We start from the raw sequence: 18,662 nt of genomic DNA, 5'->3' as shown, positions 1-18,662 counted from the left end.
AAAAGTTTAAAAAAAAAAAAACATATGAAAGAAAGAAGAATCTGATTCTTACGATTTTTCAGGGGCCAAAGACATTTTAGAGATTTTTTTGAACATTTCCTGATGCATTGAATTCAAGATTTAAATATTTTGAAATCAAAAACCAACATTTTTAATGTGAAGCCAGTCAGTATGAGTCCAGTCGCTTGACTTCGAGCTGTAAACATGATATTTTTCTGATGTGTGTGTGTGCTGCTTGACTCGTCGGGGTGTGTGTGTGTGTGTGTGTGTGTGTGTGTGTGTGTGTGTGTGTGTGTGTGTGTATGTGTGTATGTGTGTATGTGTGTGTGTGTGTGTGTGTATGTGTGTGTGTGTGTGTGTATGTGTGTGTGTGTGTGATGGAGAGCAGCGGTCCCCGTCTTACCGTGTACTTGCAGGGTTCCCGATGCCTCTGCTTTGCCCACGCTGTTCTCTGACACGCAGGTGTAAGTGCCCTCATCGTCGCCTCGCACCTGCGTCAGACGCAGGCTGTTGTCGCCGCGGATCTCGAACCTGCAGAGACGTTAACGTGTAATATTTAGCACAAGATCAACAGATCACATCGGGAAAAGCCCCAGCTACTCCAGAGTGTCACGTTTAAATGTTTCATACAAAGTGATCTGCTTCATGAAGCTGTGCAAAGACTGTGGGCAATACTGATTTGTTTTTATCTGGAATCTCAGATTATTGATGATATAAAGTTTCATCAGCAAAATCTCTAATAATACAGTAATCCCACGTTCCTCGCGGTTAATGCGTTCCAGGAACCACACGCGATGAAGGATATCCACGATATTGTTACAAACTATTTTATTATTTACGGTAATTTAAACGTTTGTGGACCCCCCCCCCCATTCTGATATTAAACCACCTTCTATCTGCATTACCTTTTCCCACATTCTGATAGACTGTTTAAAGCACTTTTAAGTGTTTCTTTAATACACCAAAGTGTGCTGCGTTCCATGAGTTTCAGGACGTAAAACATTCATCAAGGTGTGAACCAGTGGTGTCCTGTAATGGTGTAATGACTATCACACACAACCACTGGCAGACGACACCCAGCAGTAACGAATCCACTCAGTCGCACACGCAGACGTTTGTTCTCTAATGAGTTACTGGAACACTTGTTAGTGGATACGCGTCCCGTTGCTACGTTACCCCCCCTGCCCCCAGTTGGTATCAGAGCTACCAGCGTTTCGCTGTGATTGTTCCAATTAAGAGCACGGTGAGTGTTGTTCCGTCATACCTGCCCCGGGGCAGTTCTCCTTCGTCTTTCCGCCAGCGGACAGTCGGCGTTGGATCTCCATGCACCTCGCAGAAGAAGTCCACCGTGTCGTCCGCCAGAACCACCTGGTTCACCGGCTGTTTGGTGAACACCGGCCTCTCTGGGATTAGACACAGGATGGACACCAGATTAAAAGATGGTTCCAGTTTCACATGCGGATTAAGTTTGATATAAATCCCTTTCTAACATTATCTATTCAGAGTCCAATCAGACAGGAGTTCCCAGTTTTGGATCAATGATGTGTGTGTGTGTGTGTGTCTATAAGCAGAACAAAGAACAGAGTAATGTAGAGTGTCACGGAGCAGAAGAGGAGCAGGGGTGGAAGCTGGTGGACACTGCATTGCACCAGAGCGAGAGCGAAGATCTGATCTGAGTTTCAGCTGAGCCTCAGATCCGGATCGGCTCCAGAAACAAACAGGGACCGATGATGAATCTTAATTCTTCAGAAAGGAAAATGAACCTGAAGGGGTTTCCAGGATTATGAGATGTTTGCAGCAGCAGAGGAAATGATGCAGACTAAAGCCCTCTTGACAGGACCATTTGGCATCATTATAAATTTGTCTATGCCTAAATTACAGGGGGGGAGGGAAATAAAGTAGACGGCATACACATGTCCAGAGACAATAATATGCATTGCAGCCTCCGATCAATTTTCAGCACGGCGAGAGCAGAGACATGAGTCTAGATATGCTATAAATACTGCATACAAATTTCGCAAATGGCAGTAGTGGACAGGACGTGTATTTTTAGGAACGGTAATTGATAAATTGGGTGTTACACACTGAGTTAGGATTTACTTTTCCACCACAATGCACAGAAGGAGAAGCATCTGGGTGGTGGTGGGGGTGGTTAGCAGGAGGAAAAGGGAGGAGAAAGAAAATATCGATCTTCAATCTCTTTCCTGGGATCAATAAACACGATGGGAACGCTGGAGGTTCTGCTCTGCAGGGAATCAGACAGAAGTGAAAAAGCTGGAGGTCAGGAGAGCAAAAGCAAAGGGCGGTTATGAGAAATTCATCTCTGTCTTAACCGTCAGAAAGAAGGAGCTCAAGAGAAAATAAATCAGTTTGCAATCAAACCTCACCCGGGGTTATTTCAACACAAAGATTTTTACGGCCAGAATATTTCTACAGTTCAAAAAATGCAACTGCGAGCATCACATGGTGATAAATCCCATGTTTTCCTTCCTCCGTACAGTTTTATGAGTGAATTAGCATTCTGGGAGATGCAGTCTACTCACCAAACACCACCAGTTCAGCAGGATCACTGTCCTTTTCTCCCACCATGTTGGTTCCCACGCACACATACATGCCAGCATCGCTTTTCCGAGTGTTGGAAATCATCAACTTTCCTCCTCGGATCTGAAAAGTACGAAACGAGGGATGAGAAGAAGAGGAAGGGAAAGAGGATGGAAGAGAAAACGACAAGAAAAGTGTAGGCGGAGAAGGTTGAAGAGGTGGTACAGCGGTGAAGGAAGGGGGGGGGGTGGAAGAAGACAAATGGGAGGAGGTTGGGAACCGGATATTGAGGCATGTTAGTCAAGAGAGAACTCATTCTGTCATCTTCAGCGTGTCCTGACAGATGGCTCCTCTGCTTCTCCTCACACCGTTTGACAATGGGTCTCCCCCCAGGCCAATCACCACGGAAACATCTTCCGCTGCTCAGTTTGCAATAAGGAGCTGCAGTGATTGATTGTGATATACGGCGTTCACACACGTGCACACCGCCAGATAGCAGGTCTACACGTCTGATCTGGATCTAGACTGAACTCTGTAGGGGCAGTTATTCTGAAAAGTCAACCATCGATGCAGTTCAATAGCAATGTCACTTTTGGATTATCAACAGTGATGGAAATGGATTGATCCCCATTGATTGAACAGAGAAATAAACACAATTAATTCAGTGGACTGAGAAAAGTCAACCTTAGTTCGATAAATGTTTCTAGAGCAGCGGTTCTTTACCTTGTTGGAGGTACAGAACCCTGCTGGTATCATGTGCTCACTCCCCGAAGCCTTCTTTAGCAAAAAAAGAAAGAGTTGTTTATGTTTTATTGGTGTATTTAATGAATTGTGCACTAATGTCACCTTTTTCAAAGAACTAAACCAAGACAGTGCATGAACTGACATGAAATGACCTACCTGTAAATCAGTGTGACTTCTGCTGTTGTCATAGAGACCAGTTCAGATATGCGTGGCTTCACCTTGACAGGTGTTACTCTGATGTCATTTCACACTAAAGTCTGTTTCTGTTGTTTTCCATCAGCTTCAGGAAGTGTTCCTTTATTTTTACCAGCACCAGACTAGAGTTGTTCAACTTGACATTCAGATCCTGCAGAACCCTGACTCCCATCACGTTCCGTTATACAGTACAGGTACATTCAGGTTACACATGTTCGTCTGACCACTTTCTTTTTTTGCTCAACATAGTTGCTATGAATTAGAATATAAATAAAGCAATCAGATGACGTACCATCATGACAGGCTTAAATCCACTACTGAGTGCACAAAGTTCCCTGTAGCACAGGTAGGCTAATGATGTCCGAACCCCTAGGGTTCGATGGAACCCAGGTTAAGAACCACTGCTCTAGTGAAAGAAGCTGGAACTCACGGTGATTCTCTCGTCGCGGTCGTTGACTCGGATGTTGTTTCTCTTCCAGGAGATGGTGGGTTCGGGGTGACCCCGGGGGGGGATGCACTCCATGACGGCCGGCTCACCTGCTGCTACCACCACATCACTGGGCGTTTGACGGAAGTCGTCCCTCAGAACTGGAGAAAAGGAAAGACACGTGTTCGAGGATGGGCACACATATGCTGATGATGCTGTCTTTTATCTGTCTGTACAGGAGTAATTCTGTCACCACTAGCGTGTTGGTGACACGTGTCCTCTGACACGCGTGCTGCTCTGTTTGACATCTGGCCAGAAAGAAACAACCTCCAACATCCAGATTAAATCTTGGATCATTCTCAGCTGAACAAGCGTCCCCCCGAAGGTCTTCATTCACTCATGTCATGTGTCACAGCGGATTAATAATGTAGACTCTCATAGCTAGCCGCTACACACACATAGCAGATGAATTATTCAGTGTTTGCCTCGCCCACACAAACACACAAACACACTCACACACGCCTTTGGCAAACATACATGCATAAACAAAGACTACATGACAAGTAACAGCATAATGTATGAAATTTAAGGCTTCATCACCAATTTGAGCAGCTCTGGTTTAGAAATACCTGCTTTAATAGCTCAAAGAATTAAAAAGAAATATTTATAATCCTGGAACAAAAATCACCTGAAGTAAGAGAACCATTAAATTACAGTCATTAAATTATGAAGAGAATGTGTGGTAAAAAGTGAGTGGGCTGCAGTTTGTCAGTGAATGAAGAAGAGTTCTCACTAAACCCATAACACGTAAATAAAGGACACAAAGGAAACAGCTTCCCACAAAGTAATGTTCCTGGAAAAGGTGAAGAAGGTTCGCCTCGGAGAAACAATTGACTTTTCCGTTGAAGAAAACAGAAATCTCTGCTCCTCCACTCCGGTCTGAAGTCTTAATAAGAAAGGCTAATGACGGAAATGGATTTTCTTGTTATTGTGCTTCTATAACTATAATTTACGGTGCTGCTGCTTTGCTGCCAGACTACCCTGTTAATATCACAGGTGTGTGCTTTCCGTTGTGTGAAGAAAAAAGGAGGAGAAATGGTTTTTCATTCTAGTAAAAAATGTTGTTTTTGAAGGGCTAAACATAAAAAAAACGTGATTAAAGTTGTTTTTTACCCTCAGTATATTATTGTTTCGGGATGAATCACTCTAGCACTCTGAGAAACGTCTCATCACATGTCAGAAAACAATCCTGTACAACCCGAGCTGGTCTGACACTTAATGCTGTCATTAGTGTGTAAAGAAAAACACCGTCTGAAAGACCAACAATCTGCAAAACAAAAAATGCTTTGGAAGTAAAATGCCAAAGTAAAACCAAGCGTTTTTGGATTCTATGCAACCCTAGTGCATAACTTAAATCAGCACTAGCTACTACAGGGGCTACTCTGATTACTGAATATGGAGAAGAGATCCGTCTTTGAGTCCCCCTGTCTCCGTTACCTATTCAACCTCTTGTTCCCGTTACCTGAGGGTTTGGCTTTTTCTTTCTCATTTCGGTCTCTAGAGCTCAGCGACCTCTCCGATTACACTTTGAAGGATGGTTTTTGTCGTCTGGAATGATAATACCAGTCAGTCAGGAAGAGGCCAAAGCCACGCAGGCCTGCAGGCGAGGAGTCCGACCACAAAGAGAATAAACCAATATGATGACTCCAGCAGCGTTCTTATGTGGCTAACCCCCCAAAACCCCACAATCAGAATATAAAACCCTAATTGGTCTGAAAATGAATTCCTCACAAAATCATTTTAATGTCAGTATCTCTTGTGTGCATTTATTAAAAATATTCTAAAATCGTTCCAAGCAACTCTATCCAAATATTAATGGGGGTGTTAAGATTTCTACACTTAAAGAAATCCTTGATGACGACTCGTGGGTGGTTGATTGATGTGAGCAGATTGTGTGACGTGTAATGTGTTAACAACAGTGACATTTATTCTCTCGAGGCATGAGGTGGATCTTACCTTATCAGAAAAACTTCATGTGATTGAGCAATGTTTTTCACAGCCAGTGAACCATCTTCTATGGGTGCTTCACAAAGAAAACACTCTGAGATGATTCTTTACCAAAACCATGGTAGACTACTGGTGGGAAAAAAATTTGTACCTCGATCCATCTCAAAAATACTTTAACTTCCCCCCCAGTCCACAATCTGCCCCTAAACAAGACTAAACAAAAGATGTGTTGACAACTTTTGGATGGATGGATGGATGGTTTCCATTGGAACCCATTGTTATTTCAGCATTTTGGTCCCTAAACTGTATAAAGTAGATATGTGCTCATACTGTATGTGTTCATATATTCATGTTCTTATATATACAGTATATGATGATATACGTATACTGTATACATGGTGTTTGCAGATGTGTGTCTGCATGACAAACAGCACAAACGTCTAATACCACGGTCCAGCTGGGGAGGGTCACCGCCTCATCTGATTAATGGCACCCCCCCCCCCCCCCCCCAACCAGCCAACAAAGCCTGGGGACACCCCATTATCATCACCATCAATACAGCATAACTGCGTTCATCCACACCCCCCCCCATCTATCCACTCGTTTCAAATAGCTGCTATCTTCACTAAAGTCTCCGTGTCAGACTGTGTGATGGAGGCTCGCTGCTCTCACTGGGCAGATAGCGTGGGGTACTCTCTGAATGAGGGCGAGTGTGGCTGGGGCAGATAAATCAGCCTGTTTGTCTCTAATCAAGGTCACAGCAGACAGGTGCATCAGCGTTTAAGGAGGAAGGAGGACATTTTTCATTTTATCATTAGCTAACAGAGGACGCGCTTGCTTTGCCGCGATAAAACACGTGTCTCTAGTATTCAATGTGGGTTCCTGAAATGTTACGTTCCTTTTTCTGTCTCTCTCTTCAGGGACGAGACACTCCAAACCACACCCAGGACCCCATCTTAGTCCTGTTTCTAACACCTCTCTCTTTATTTAACTAACTGAACCCTGACTATATTGCTCAGGAGCTTCATCACATACAGCAAAAATGGAAATAGACAGCGTACCAGAGCTACAGTTGGAGCTAGCATGCTGCGGCGTTAAAGGATCGCCACGACGACCTGTCACACGACAGTTTATTTCCAATTTTGTTTTCCATTCTCTCTAGATTTGAGCAGAAAGAGGGTTCCTACAAGTTTATTAGGCGCTGGCAATTACCCAGGAGGCCCTTTGAGGCCCATATTAAGTAGGTGCACTTTGACCCTTTCTTTAAAGCCTCCCACCAAAGCCAGAGTAATCTCCACCACTGGGTATGAGCAGCGAGCTTTAATCAGAGCACAGACATGCAGAAACACACAGGGGACGAGAGACGGCCCAGACGTGGATTGGAGACATAGATGGCTGATTGGAAACGAAACCCTATAAACAAGTGGCATAACATAAAGGTGGCTTTTTGCAACTAAAAAATATCACTGAGGATTTCAGACCTTCAATAGTTGTGGTGTAGCCATGGGGACAAACATGGGCTCATCAGTTTAGTCCAGTTGTTTGATTTGTCAGGTCTGCAAAAGCACTTTCTGAAAGGATGATGGATGTCTGAGAACAAAACAGAGTTTGGTACTTTTATTATATATATATATATATATATATATATATATATATATATATATATGTTGCATGTGCTAAAAACTTTTTAATTTGAGGGACAAACTAGCTGCAGGTGGATGATTAGCAGGAACCCCTGGATGAGCGGCTGGTTTAATATCACAGGGCGCTGCTTCCCTGCATGTTGCTGTCATGCAGCAACATTATTCTGCTCAGCAACAAGTTTCAGACTTTAATCCCAAGCTTCTTGTCCATCCATCTCTAGTTCCTGTCACATGCTTTAAAGGCAAACGTACCATTTCCTGTATCAGTTTCAAATAAAAAGCCCTGCAGTATTTCAATTTAATTCATTTTTAAGTGTGGCTTTTATTGTGAAACACTAGGAGGAAAAGCTGAAAAATGAGCACTATGACCACTAATCTTGGAACAATCTATAATTTTGCTGTTAAAATTGAGGACTTTATAAATTGAGCGTGTTGGGGGGAATAAAGCGTGTTGCGTCAGTGACGACTGACTGGACCCCAGCCCTCCCGTCTGTCGCTGTGGTTTCACACCAAGACATGCACATTTATCACACAATAACAAATGACATCTATCTGTGCGTGTAGCGCTTGTGTTTATCATGTACGCTGATTTGGAAATTCATTAGAAGAATTAAATCCTTATAAAGAGGACGACGCCTGACACGCCTGACGATGTCGGCCAGGAGACGTTATCTGACTCTGATTTAATACGTGTGTGAAATACCATGACCCTGCTGGGTATCAGGGCATCATCTGACCATTTAATTGGACATAAAAAACACCTTTGGGGGGACTTTTAATTAAATGGTTTTATTGCTCTCATTACTGGAACCCCCCCCCAAATAAATATTCAGATGGTAAAGACAGAATGACAGATAGTTCTTTAGCCACCAGAGAAAAGACTCCTCAGGTTTAGACTGTTGTGTTGTGTGTGTGTGTGGGGGGGGGGGGTTAGCTGACCATCAGTCCATCACTCATCCTCCGCCGTCCCGACACGAGGCAATCTGCCGCGGCGTGAACACGCGGCGACACATCGCCTCTCCCAGCGGCGTTTTCTCTTTTCGTCTTGTTCCCTCAGGCAATATCAGTCGAGGTCCTTGGGTCTTAAAAGGGGGGGCCCCCCATGAGAACCCATCTTCCATCAGCCGCTCTCATTATCCAGAGTGGACCCCCCTCCGATCCCTATCAACCATTACACATGATGGAACAGCCCATACAGGATATTGGTGTGTGTGTTGTGTGTGTGTGTGTGTGTGTGTGTGGTGGGATGGGGGTGTCGCATTTTGAGACAGATGTCTGCACTGCTTCTAAGCGCCCACCCCCCCACCCCCCAACCCACCCAATACAAACAGATTCTCTGCAGCAGCTGGATCAGTGGAACACCCTCTGCATCCAATATGACCAGCTCAGTCCACACACACACACACACACACACACACACACACACACACACACACACACACACACACACACACACACACAGCTGAGGTTATTTTTCCCGTGGTTGGGGTCGTCGGGCCTTAAAAGTATTTTATGGCCTTGAGTCAAAGACGTAACGCCGCTGCTAAAGCTAAATGAATGGGAATCACATTCAATTACTGCCCCCACAGGTCCAGTTGGGGGTCACCTTCTCCTGAACGCCCCCCCCCCCCCACATCTCCAGCACACATAACCTGTTCATCAAAGTCTTTGCCCCCTCAAATTTACTCCCTCTATTTTCTTTTGTCCCCCCAGAGCATCAGCTCACATAGCCGTTAAAAGGTCAGCTGAGTCCATTTAGCAACCCACCCCCCATCCCGACAGGGCCCCCCCGCCCCCTGCAAATGCTGCCAACCAGCCTGGCGCTGACGGTTCTAAAGCAGCTGGTCCCAAAACGGCAAGAAGACCAGAGGAGGGCCGAGTTCAAGAAAGACTGTTTGACTCGTGAGGATTTGTCCCCAACCCCCGGGTCGTGGCCCGGTACCGGTCCATGGGTCAACGGAACCGGGTCACACAAAAGGAATCCAGAACTTTCATTATTACTGTTTTATTTCTGACCTGATTGTCTTGTCGTAAATGAGTGGATTCTCTCCTCCACGTCCATCTGTGAGTCAATCTTGATGCTTTTCAAGACGCTTGCCTTGGTCACATGACTACTTTTTTAAAGAAGGCCGCTCCGGCCGTTACCACAGAATACATTACTGCTAATTTGAAATTCTCCAAGCTGGAAAAATAAACTAGAACAAACGTCTTTGGAAAGTTTCTCTGCGAAGGGTAAAAAAAACTGAGGACAGAAGAAGAAGCTCCGACTTCAAAGAAATAGAAGCTGCAAAACAGTTTTTCTGCTGGTTGTATTTCAGTTAGTTGTATTTCATTTAGTTGTATTTCATTTAGTTGTATTTCATTTAGTTGTATTTCAGTTAGTTGTATTTCATTTAGTTGTATTTCATTTAGTTGTATTTCAGTTAGTTGTATTTCATTTAGTTGTATTTCATTTAGTTGTATTCATCCACCACATCTTAAAGGACGGTTTGTGGAGATATTGTCTGGCGTTACACCGGTCTGTGGAGCCAAGACAGTTGGGGACCAGTGATTTACATTATGAGAAGGTGCTGATGACACACGTCTGTTGTAAATCTTGATAATCCCTCCATACAGCATAACAATCTCACACTCGCAAGACAATGACGCTGGATTAAACATCCATACCCTCCTGTGATGCTGTTCGGAGGCTCTAGATGATTGCATGACTAATTATAGCATCACTACATGTAGATGCTGCCCAACATTGAATTAAGAGATAAATTATGAGAAACAGTCGTGCCTGACACCCCCCCCCCCCCCCCCCCCCCGCGCGCTGCTAAGAAAAAATACATGAGATTATCTGTCAAGGTGCGATGCTTCATGGCTTTTTAAGGGCTCATAAATGCCCCACCCCGGCCCCTCAACAGTCTGGTCACACCCTGACGGGTTGGAAGGGGGGGGTTGGGTGGATGTGGTGCAGTCTGGGGGGGTGGGGGGTAATAGATGTGATGCAGGCTGTAGGCAATACTGAGGGCCCCACATGGAGACACTCATTACCAGCCACACAGAGCAGTGTGTGTGTGTGTGTGTGTGTGTGTGTGTGTGTGTGTGTGTGTGTGTGTGTGTGTGTGTGTGTGTGTGTGTGTGTGTGTGTGTGTGTGTTAATGAAGCACGTGGCCCGTAGCGTGCTGTGGAACAAGGGTTGAGGATGCCTGGGCTGCAGTCATGTGACGGTGATCATGTGACAATAACTCGACGTGTTTAAGAGCGCTGGTGCTTCATGAGGCAGAGCGTGGGACACAGCACGTGTGGTTAAAGAAAATTATGGGACAATTGGAGTTGGGGGGGGGTTCTCACTAATTAGTGAACTGCATACGTTTCAAACAGATGTCTCTGCACTGCCCCGAGTGGGAAACTTAAGAACTGAAGAAACTGATTACTCATGGAGCGTGCAGCTGTGATCTGTCTATTCATTCAGCTCCACAAAGAACTGACTGCATCAGTCCGTAGCTGACGAGCTCCTCAAGTGCACTAGTGAGCTACGACGGCTACCGAGTGACCAACAGAAGTGTGAATGGTAGAATCGCACGAGAGCCTTGGGCGTGATTTAAGAGTCACTCTGAATCCTCTCACCTTGAGATGTCCATCTAGCATATCAAAGTATTTTCCGCACAACAGGGCGCACCTAAAAGCCTTTCATTTTCCCCAAAACTGACAGTGCGCCTTATAATCCAGAGCGCCTTATACAGGCAAACCTCGGTTCCCGACCACAATTCGTTCTGGAAGGCTGTTCGATGGATGGATGTTACTGCGTTTGTTTCGAGTTCGACTTCCAAGACAAAAATAATTCTGAATTTTTTGGTCGAATTCCAATTTGTTCGATGTCTAAAGCTTTCAAAAACCAAGGTTTGCTTGTATATGGAAAGATTTTAAAATATGCGATTCATTGGAGGTGCGCCTTATAGTCCAGCGTGCCTTATAGTACGGTGAAGTCCCAGTTGAAGGTGGGGCTGTTCCAACTTGACTGTGCCTGGCTGCTTTCTGTCAGAGGTGGAATGACGGCCATGGCTGTTCCACCAACAATGATAATAACAGCACCAAATAAAAATCAAGCACCTGGAGCACTGAAATGACTCTTGGTTGAGGAGAGATTCGGGTCTTTTCATGCCATGACCCACAAATAGTACTTCATGCTTATATGTGTGTGTATAGAGGCATTAAAGGCTCTTGGCTAGCCTTCCATCCCTCCCACCAGAATTTTACTTTCCTCTCATTCCTCCATCACACATGCATGCACAGATATATGTGCACAAACAGAGCAGAACAAGCCTGAGGCATGCTGTGCACATTTAATTGAAATAACCATATTTTAAGATGGGGGAGGGGGTGGTATTTTATACTAATTTTATACTACTTGAAGGTAAATTCTTCTCATATTGAAGAGTCCACCCCGGCACTAAAGGATAAAGCACTGACTCCTTTCTACAATCGTGTGCCAACTCTAATGTTCACCATCAAATTCTCTTCCTTGTTTACAGCTCCTTCCAGTCTCCTGTGTGCTCACCTATGGATACCTCAGCAGCAAGTTCCTATCCCAGTTCTTAGCTGCTGCTGCTGCTCCAGCTGTGCTCACCCACCCGTCAACCTGGAGGATAATCCACAAAAAAAAAAAAACCCCTTGGCATGCCATGTTGGCCCCGTGTGTTTTTCTGCCAATTTTTCATCTTTGTGTTTCATCTCTGCAATTTCTGATTGGGTACACACACACACAACTCCACCGACTCCTGATAGCTTGCCGACCAAGCTCAGCCAAGTATGGACTCTAAATCTCTAGGAATTAAAGTGACAGTGTGGATTTTTCTTCCGGGAAAATATAAGTATCAGACAGGGAAAACTGGAGGAGAGAGAACCCAGACCTGCTGGAATATCCTTGGGAGAGACGGTGATTTGTTTCCCGCTTGAGGGTACTGTTGTGCCAGTAACCCTGACTTCTGACCTCCTGCTCTGAGAAGCAACTATTTTCTACCCTGGATCGATAATTTCACATTATAAAATAGCTGTGTTTAAGATTTATTTCTCCCTGCTCTCTCTGGTAACAGATGATAAACCCAAGGCTCTTGACCTCTGAGGGGGAAAGACGTTAAATGGAGTGCAGTCAAGGTAAATGGTTGTTCTTCTTCCAGTCTATCGGGTAAATGAAGCAGTGTATTTATGAGTTTATTGTTTAACAGGTTGAAGATTTCAGTCCAGAAATGTGTCTGTTTGGTGGAAAGAATAGAAGATTGCATGTGTCAACGATTAGAGACATGCATCCCAAAATTACACAACACGATAAGTAAATAGACACCTCCTAAGGACATGAGATGTAAATGACAGAGATAGACATCTCTACCACATCTCTTCAAATAACCCCTGCAATTCATGAAATATTCACACTGTTTGACAATACTTATATCAGCTTGACTGACTCCCCCTCCTCATAAAGCTGAATAAATAATCAGTCAAAGCCATTCACACATGATTGACAGGCTCGCATATGCCCTTTTGACAAAGAAAGATCTGTCAGCGAAAGCAGAGATATTCTGGAAAGGATTTTTAAGGAACATTTGTGCTTCGTTTGGAGATGTGCCATGCCTTCAGGAACAGAGAAAAAGAACAGATGAAACAGCATTTTAATGGGAGATGTTTGGCAAAAACAATGCACTGAGATTCAGAGAAAAGGACTGGACTGCAAGCAAAGAAAGGAGATGGAAGGAGACGCGGGATTTGTAAACATGTACGCCCATATGTGCACTTGGTTTGATTGTAAGTCAAGCAATATGTCCACCAGTATGTGATATGGAAAATATGGCAAGGACTGTAGTGTGTGTAATAGTGTTAAACCTCAAAAGACATGAATAAATACAGTTGGCAAAAGCAAAGCGTTACTAAGAATTAATGGAACCCCCACCAACACCCACCCAACCCAAACCCATAACAACCACCGTGATCCTTGAGGGTCTCCAACAACAATACCATTACAGAGGTGGTCGGACTCCGATGTGTGTGGGCAGCTAATAAAGCAGTTGTCTGGCCCTGAAAAGAGGATTACTTTAATCTAGTAATGGCCAACGTCGTGCGGCCTATAGCGGTGGGGTAAGAGGGTCATTGAGCATTGTTGACAAGCCCATTGTAAAGCAACCAAAGGGCTCCCCTTCACACCACCACCACCCTGCCCCAAACTGCCCTCAGCTGACCCCGTGGCCCAATCAAGGCTACTGTAGTTCAACCATCTGGAAAACTAGAAACAGTCTTTAACTCGACCTCAAGGGGAACAGGCTGAACCAAAGCACTGACAGACAATGGGTGACCCCACCCAACATGATCACACTTACATACATCTCATTATTTATTGACTACTTTGGTGGCAATGAGCAGCATAAAGAATCCCCTTCCAACAATAAGGCAACTCAAGTGAAATGTTAAAAGGCTATGTTAAAGCCAACTACGGTGCTACGTAATAAAGCAAAGCGTCTGCATTCAGTTAGGAGACGACGACACATTTGAGCATCAACACAGTCAATGAAAGGACCTGCAATCCAATGTAGAGTCACGTATTTATAACAGCATGTTGATCTCTCAGAGGGAGAAGTCAGGTCATGATACATTTTTAAAATGTAGTATTCTAAAGCTGTTGGTATCTACTAAGCCAGCGGTGTCAAACTCATTTTCACCGATGGCCACATCAAAATAATGGCCCTCGGTGTCAGGTACTGAAAAACCCCCACTACACTCCATCAATCAAGGATCAAACTACCCAAGAGAATAAAGAAAAATAACATCAAACTCAAGTCAAGACATTACCTTTGTTGAAAATGGTTTTGTCAAAGTTAAACCGGCTGAAATACTGCTTTGTGGGAAATGTAATTTTATTCAAAGCACACTTTTGACCAATTTATTTTTAGACATTATAGACCTTTTATGCCACATAAAACGATGTGGCAGGCCACATTTGGCCCCCGGGCCTTGAGTTTGACATACTGTACGTGTGCTAAGCCTTTAAAGATGAATGGATGCAGCACTTCAAACTGAACTACATTATTTGGAATACATCTAGCTGTAGCATCCTCTTTTGTCACAGCCGATGAGAGGCTTACATGAGGTGGACGAGAGGTGTGTCCCGTGATGTAACGGGTATGTTGACCAGCTACATGGAGGTTGGGCGACCTTCCCGTGGGAAATATCCTCCAAAAAGTACTTATTATTAAAGTTAAGTTTAACGGAAAAGAACCAGAACCCTGTCGTGGATCAGAATAGTTAACGCAACTTGTCATTTTCAGCGTATGTGAAAGCATGAATCAGACAGGCTCCCAGCAGCAGGCTTATAGCACCAGGTTTATTCAGAACATTTGTTTATTGTGAGATGGCAAAGTACGACATTGAAATCTGTTCTTTTTTCTTGAATTGGTGAGAAAACAAACCGGCCCTGTCTGTTGGGAGATGGACGGCTAAAAGCTAAGAACAGAGAAAGAGGATCCTGACAGCTGCTTGTAAGTGTGTGAACAGTTTTCTATGCTGTCTCACCATCTTCTAAGAAGTCCTGTCACTTTCCTCAGCAGTGCATCTTGTTGTTAGCACACACACACACACACACACACACACACACACACACACACACACACACACACACACACACACACAGACCCACACACACACACACACACCCTGTCACATGGGACGTTTGTGTGGCTCCATTGTTAGGTCGCCGACTCTGACACTGAGAGGTGAAGAGGGCGAATCGTTTCCCCTGATATCAGTGTCTTCCTGGCAGTCTACCCCGATCAGATGACCCCCCCACCACCACCACCACCTCTTCAGCTGTCCCAGACGGCTTACTTAGAAGCAAAAGGCCAAATGATGCCACAGTACTTCCTGTCAAGCCTTCGTGAATGCGCTCACATCACTGGGACAGATGGCCAAGCATCGTATCCTGTCTCGTGGTCGACACTCTTTACCTAGTTAGTGTGCCACGCCGGTTCATGCCCCTTTACTGCCCTGCACTGACTTTGTTGGGGAGGGGAGTGGCGGTGCAATCGAGGGAGAGAAGAGCAACAGTTCCAATTTTCCACCCTGTCAACAAACTCCAAAAACAGATGGATCTTGAGGCTGAAATCCATTTAGCTCCACTTGGCTGACTTAAGCCCCCATTCGCTGACCTTTTCTAACTCGAGGTGGGAGCATGTTGTGAATCTTGAAATGAGAAAATGAATCTTGTACAAATACACATGAGTAGAAATCAATAAGCATTTTCCACAGCTATTCGCCCCTGTATTTACTATTTCAGACAGGTCAAATTTACAATACATGGCCAGTATTTCCAAATCCTGAAGACTGAATGCTTCTGTCAATGTAAAAGTTCCGAAGATTACATTTCAGAGAGAAACCACTTTTTTAAACAGTCCCTATGCCGTTATCAGTCAGGGAACTGGACAGCTAAGATTGGGGAGAACAGAAAAGGAACACTAAAAGCCCAAACAGGATAAACATCCAATAGCAATCTGTAGCAGCAGGACAAAAACACAAGGTAAGAGCATAACCCCTGATTTATATGCAGACAGGGAAGTGCATATTCTCATAATGCTAATTAAACTTTGGTCAACAGTGAATCAGAACATATTGATATTTCCTGTCACTCAAATACTAATTACTCACAAAGAGCTTTGAAGTTGCTGCACAGCAGTGTGGAAAATATGGCTTAAAATGTCATTTAGAAACCATATCAGTCATCAAATGAAAAACTACTCCTGAGATTTAACTAAAGGGCTGCTGTGCATCAACGAATGAGAAGATGCGATTAGTGGATTAAGTTGTCTTTTATGTACAACTGCCAAATAGAATGAACTTCCATAACATAGATTAATTTATGCAATCGCTAAAATATCAATGATCAATCATTCAAATGACCTGGAAAACATTAGCTGTGCAGCAAAAAGGATGTTTCCCACCAACTGAAGCTCCATTTACGACGAAAAGTTCAAACATGAGAGAAGTGTATCTAAATAATTAGAATACAGTAAACCCTCACACATTAAGATTTTTGGTAGGCAGTCATGTGATACCGTATGCACATTCTATTGGCTGACGGCATCCAGAAGTGCGCTACGTTCCGTGAGACACAAAAGTGTTTTAAACAGCCTATCAGAGTATTTTAAAAGTAATACAGATAGAAAAGGGGTTGTAAAAGTTTAAATTATCGTAAATAATAAGATAAATAGTTTTTCGCTTTATCGCAGAATTCGTTAATCGCCTGTGGTTCCTGGAACACATTGACCGCGAGGAACGAGGGATCAATGTAATTTATTTTTTCACAATATTCACATTTTTTGAGTTACACCTGTATGACTGGACAACCCGGCTGCATATAACGATGTTGGCTGAATAAACCCATTCATCTACGTAAGTCAAATGTAATTCACTGAGCTGTCCTTCCAACAGGACCAGCTCGTAAATAACCGTAATTCACTGTTCAATAAACACAATTATTTTCCCAATAACTCCACTGATTGGTTCATTAACTATAATGTGCTGAAAGGAATTTAAATGAAGACCGTTTTAAAATTTGAAGGCTGCCCTCAGCACACACACACACACACACACACACACACACACACACACACACACACACACACACACACACACACACACACACACACACACACACTCTCTCTCTCCTGATCTGAAACAGCATCCAGAAGATTCCGCCTGCATTCTTTCATGTCTGCCCTTTTTAGCCTCTCTAATGGTGTTTGATTGATTAGTTTGAACTGTATATTGAATCTGTTGGCCTCCCGTGCTCACTGTGTCATTAATGATGCTTCAGACTATCCTGCTTCTGCTATTTGAGAAAATTTGATTGATTTGTTTGGAGCTACTCCCTCTGCGGTGTGTACTCCTCATTCCCAACAGCCTCTTCTTTGGCATCCTTCCGATCAGGAGCACGAGATTTTTTTAAAAAAAGTAGTAGGTCCTCGCCTCATTGGATAACGCCCCCACCGTACCAGGATCTGGGTTTATCATTGGTTACCACAATGCAAAACACTGCAGTGGCTAATCAGTGAAGCTGGTAAGAACAGGTGAATACCTGTGTAAAATATCTGACAATAGTTCAAACTACAAACCTGAACAATTGTTTTGTGGTTCTGAAAATGCAAACTTGAAACCTGCAGGGTAAAACTGATGTGATGTACTTCCCTTTATTACCCCACCTCCTATGCAGATTTACCCTACCATGACCGTTGTTTCAGTAATGTTGTTGTGAGGCGCACATTTTTTAAAAAGCAAAATAAAAATATTTCCATGTTTTGCCAAACAGGACGTGAGACAGAGGAAAAGTTGGTTCCTTCCTTCAGACAGTCGGAACTACTTTGTGTGTGACAAGACTGGATTTTCTAGTTCGTATTTCTTTCTTTTAAACTCCACCCTGAAGCAGCACACACACACACACACACACACACACACACACACACACACACACACACACACACACACACACACACACACACACACACACACACACACACACACGTGCAGTTTTGCCAGATGGCTACTGTTGGCCTCCATGATCCAAAACAGGAGGTTGCTTGCATCGTGTTTTATAATTTAAATTTTCATCATCATCATCATCTTCATCCACATTATCCAGAGTTGGGTCATGGGGGGGGGGCAGCAACTTCAACTTCCCTTTCCTTTTCTAGTCAATATTTAAATTTGAAAAAAGCTTTTTTTCTTCTACCGACATAAAATTATCACAATAAAATGTTTTTATTTGGAGCAAAGTTAAACGTTAAATGACAGTAAAGCAAAGGGGAGTGGCTTAAAACACACTGAATGTGACTTTGGCTCCTTCCACATTTATGTGGGGAACACCTACATGGAAACACACGTACACACACATGTGTGTGTGTGTACGTGTGTGTACACGTGTGTGTACACACAAGGTCCAGAAGACGGCCACTGAGGACAGAGGGACGGTTGTGTGATAATGGGATGTGATTGGACACAACAGTTGGAGCGGGGGGCCGTTTATTGTCCCCCACAGCCCGCATGAACCCGACGCTGTCGTTAGGGGGGTGGGGGGGTTACAG

General features: G+C 43.9%; 1 protein-coding gene across 3 annotated transcripts in view; it reads right to left on the bottom strand.

Annotated features, from left to right (window-relative positions):
• robo3 (roundabout, axon guidance receptor, homolog 3 (Drosophila)) overlaps positions 1-18,662 on the bottom strand; it is a 79,277-nt gene that overhangs the window by 34,709 nt on the left and 25,906 nt on the right. For all 3 annotated transcript variants that reach the window (XM_068331011.1, XM_068331013.1, XM_068331012.1), the window contains exons 3-6: positions 3,911-4,068; positions 2,544-2,664; positions 1,265-1,403; positions 404-531 (exon numbers count right to left, since the gene is read on the bottom strand). In XM_068331011.1, coding sequence (XP_068187112.1) covers positions 404-531; positions 1,265-1,403; positions 2,544-2,664; positions 3,911-4,068 — 546 coding nt within the window. The remainder of the gene's footprint in view (positions 1-403; positions 532-1,264; positions 1,404-2,543; positions 2,665-3,910; positions 4,069-18,662) is intronic.

Source organism: Antennarius striatus, chromosome 13, assembly GCF_040054535.1.
Source record: "Antennarius striatus isolate MH-2024 chromosome 13, ASM4005453v1, whole genome shotgun sequence".
In the NCBI taxonomy this organism is placed as follows: Eukaryota; Metazoa; Chordata; class Actinopteri; order Lophiiformes; family Antennariidae; genus Antennarius; species Antennarius striatus.
This window is presented reverse-complemented; position numbering and strand designations above follow the sequence as displayed.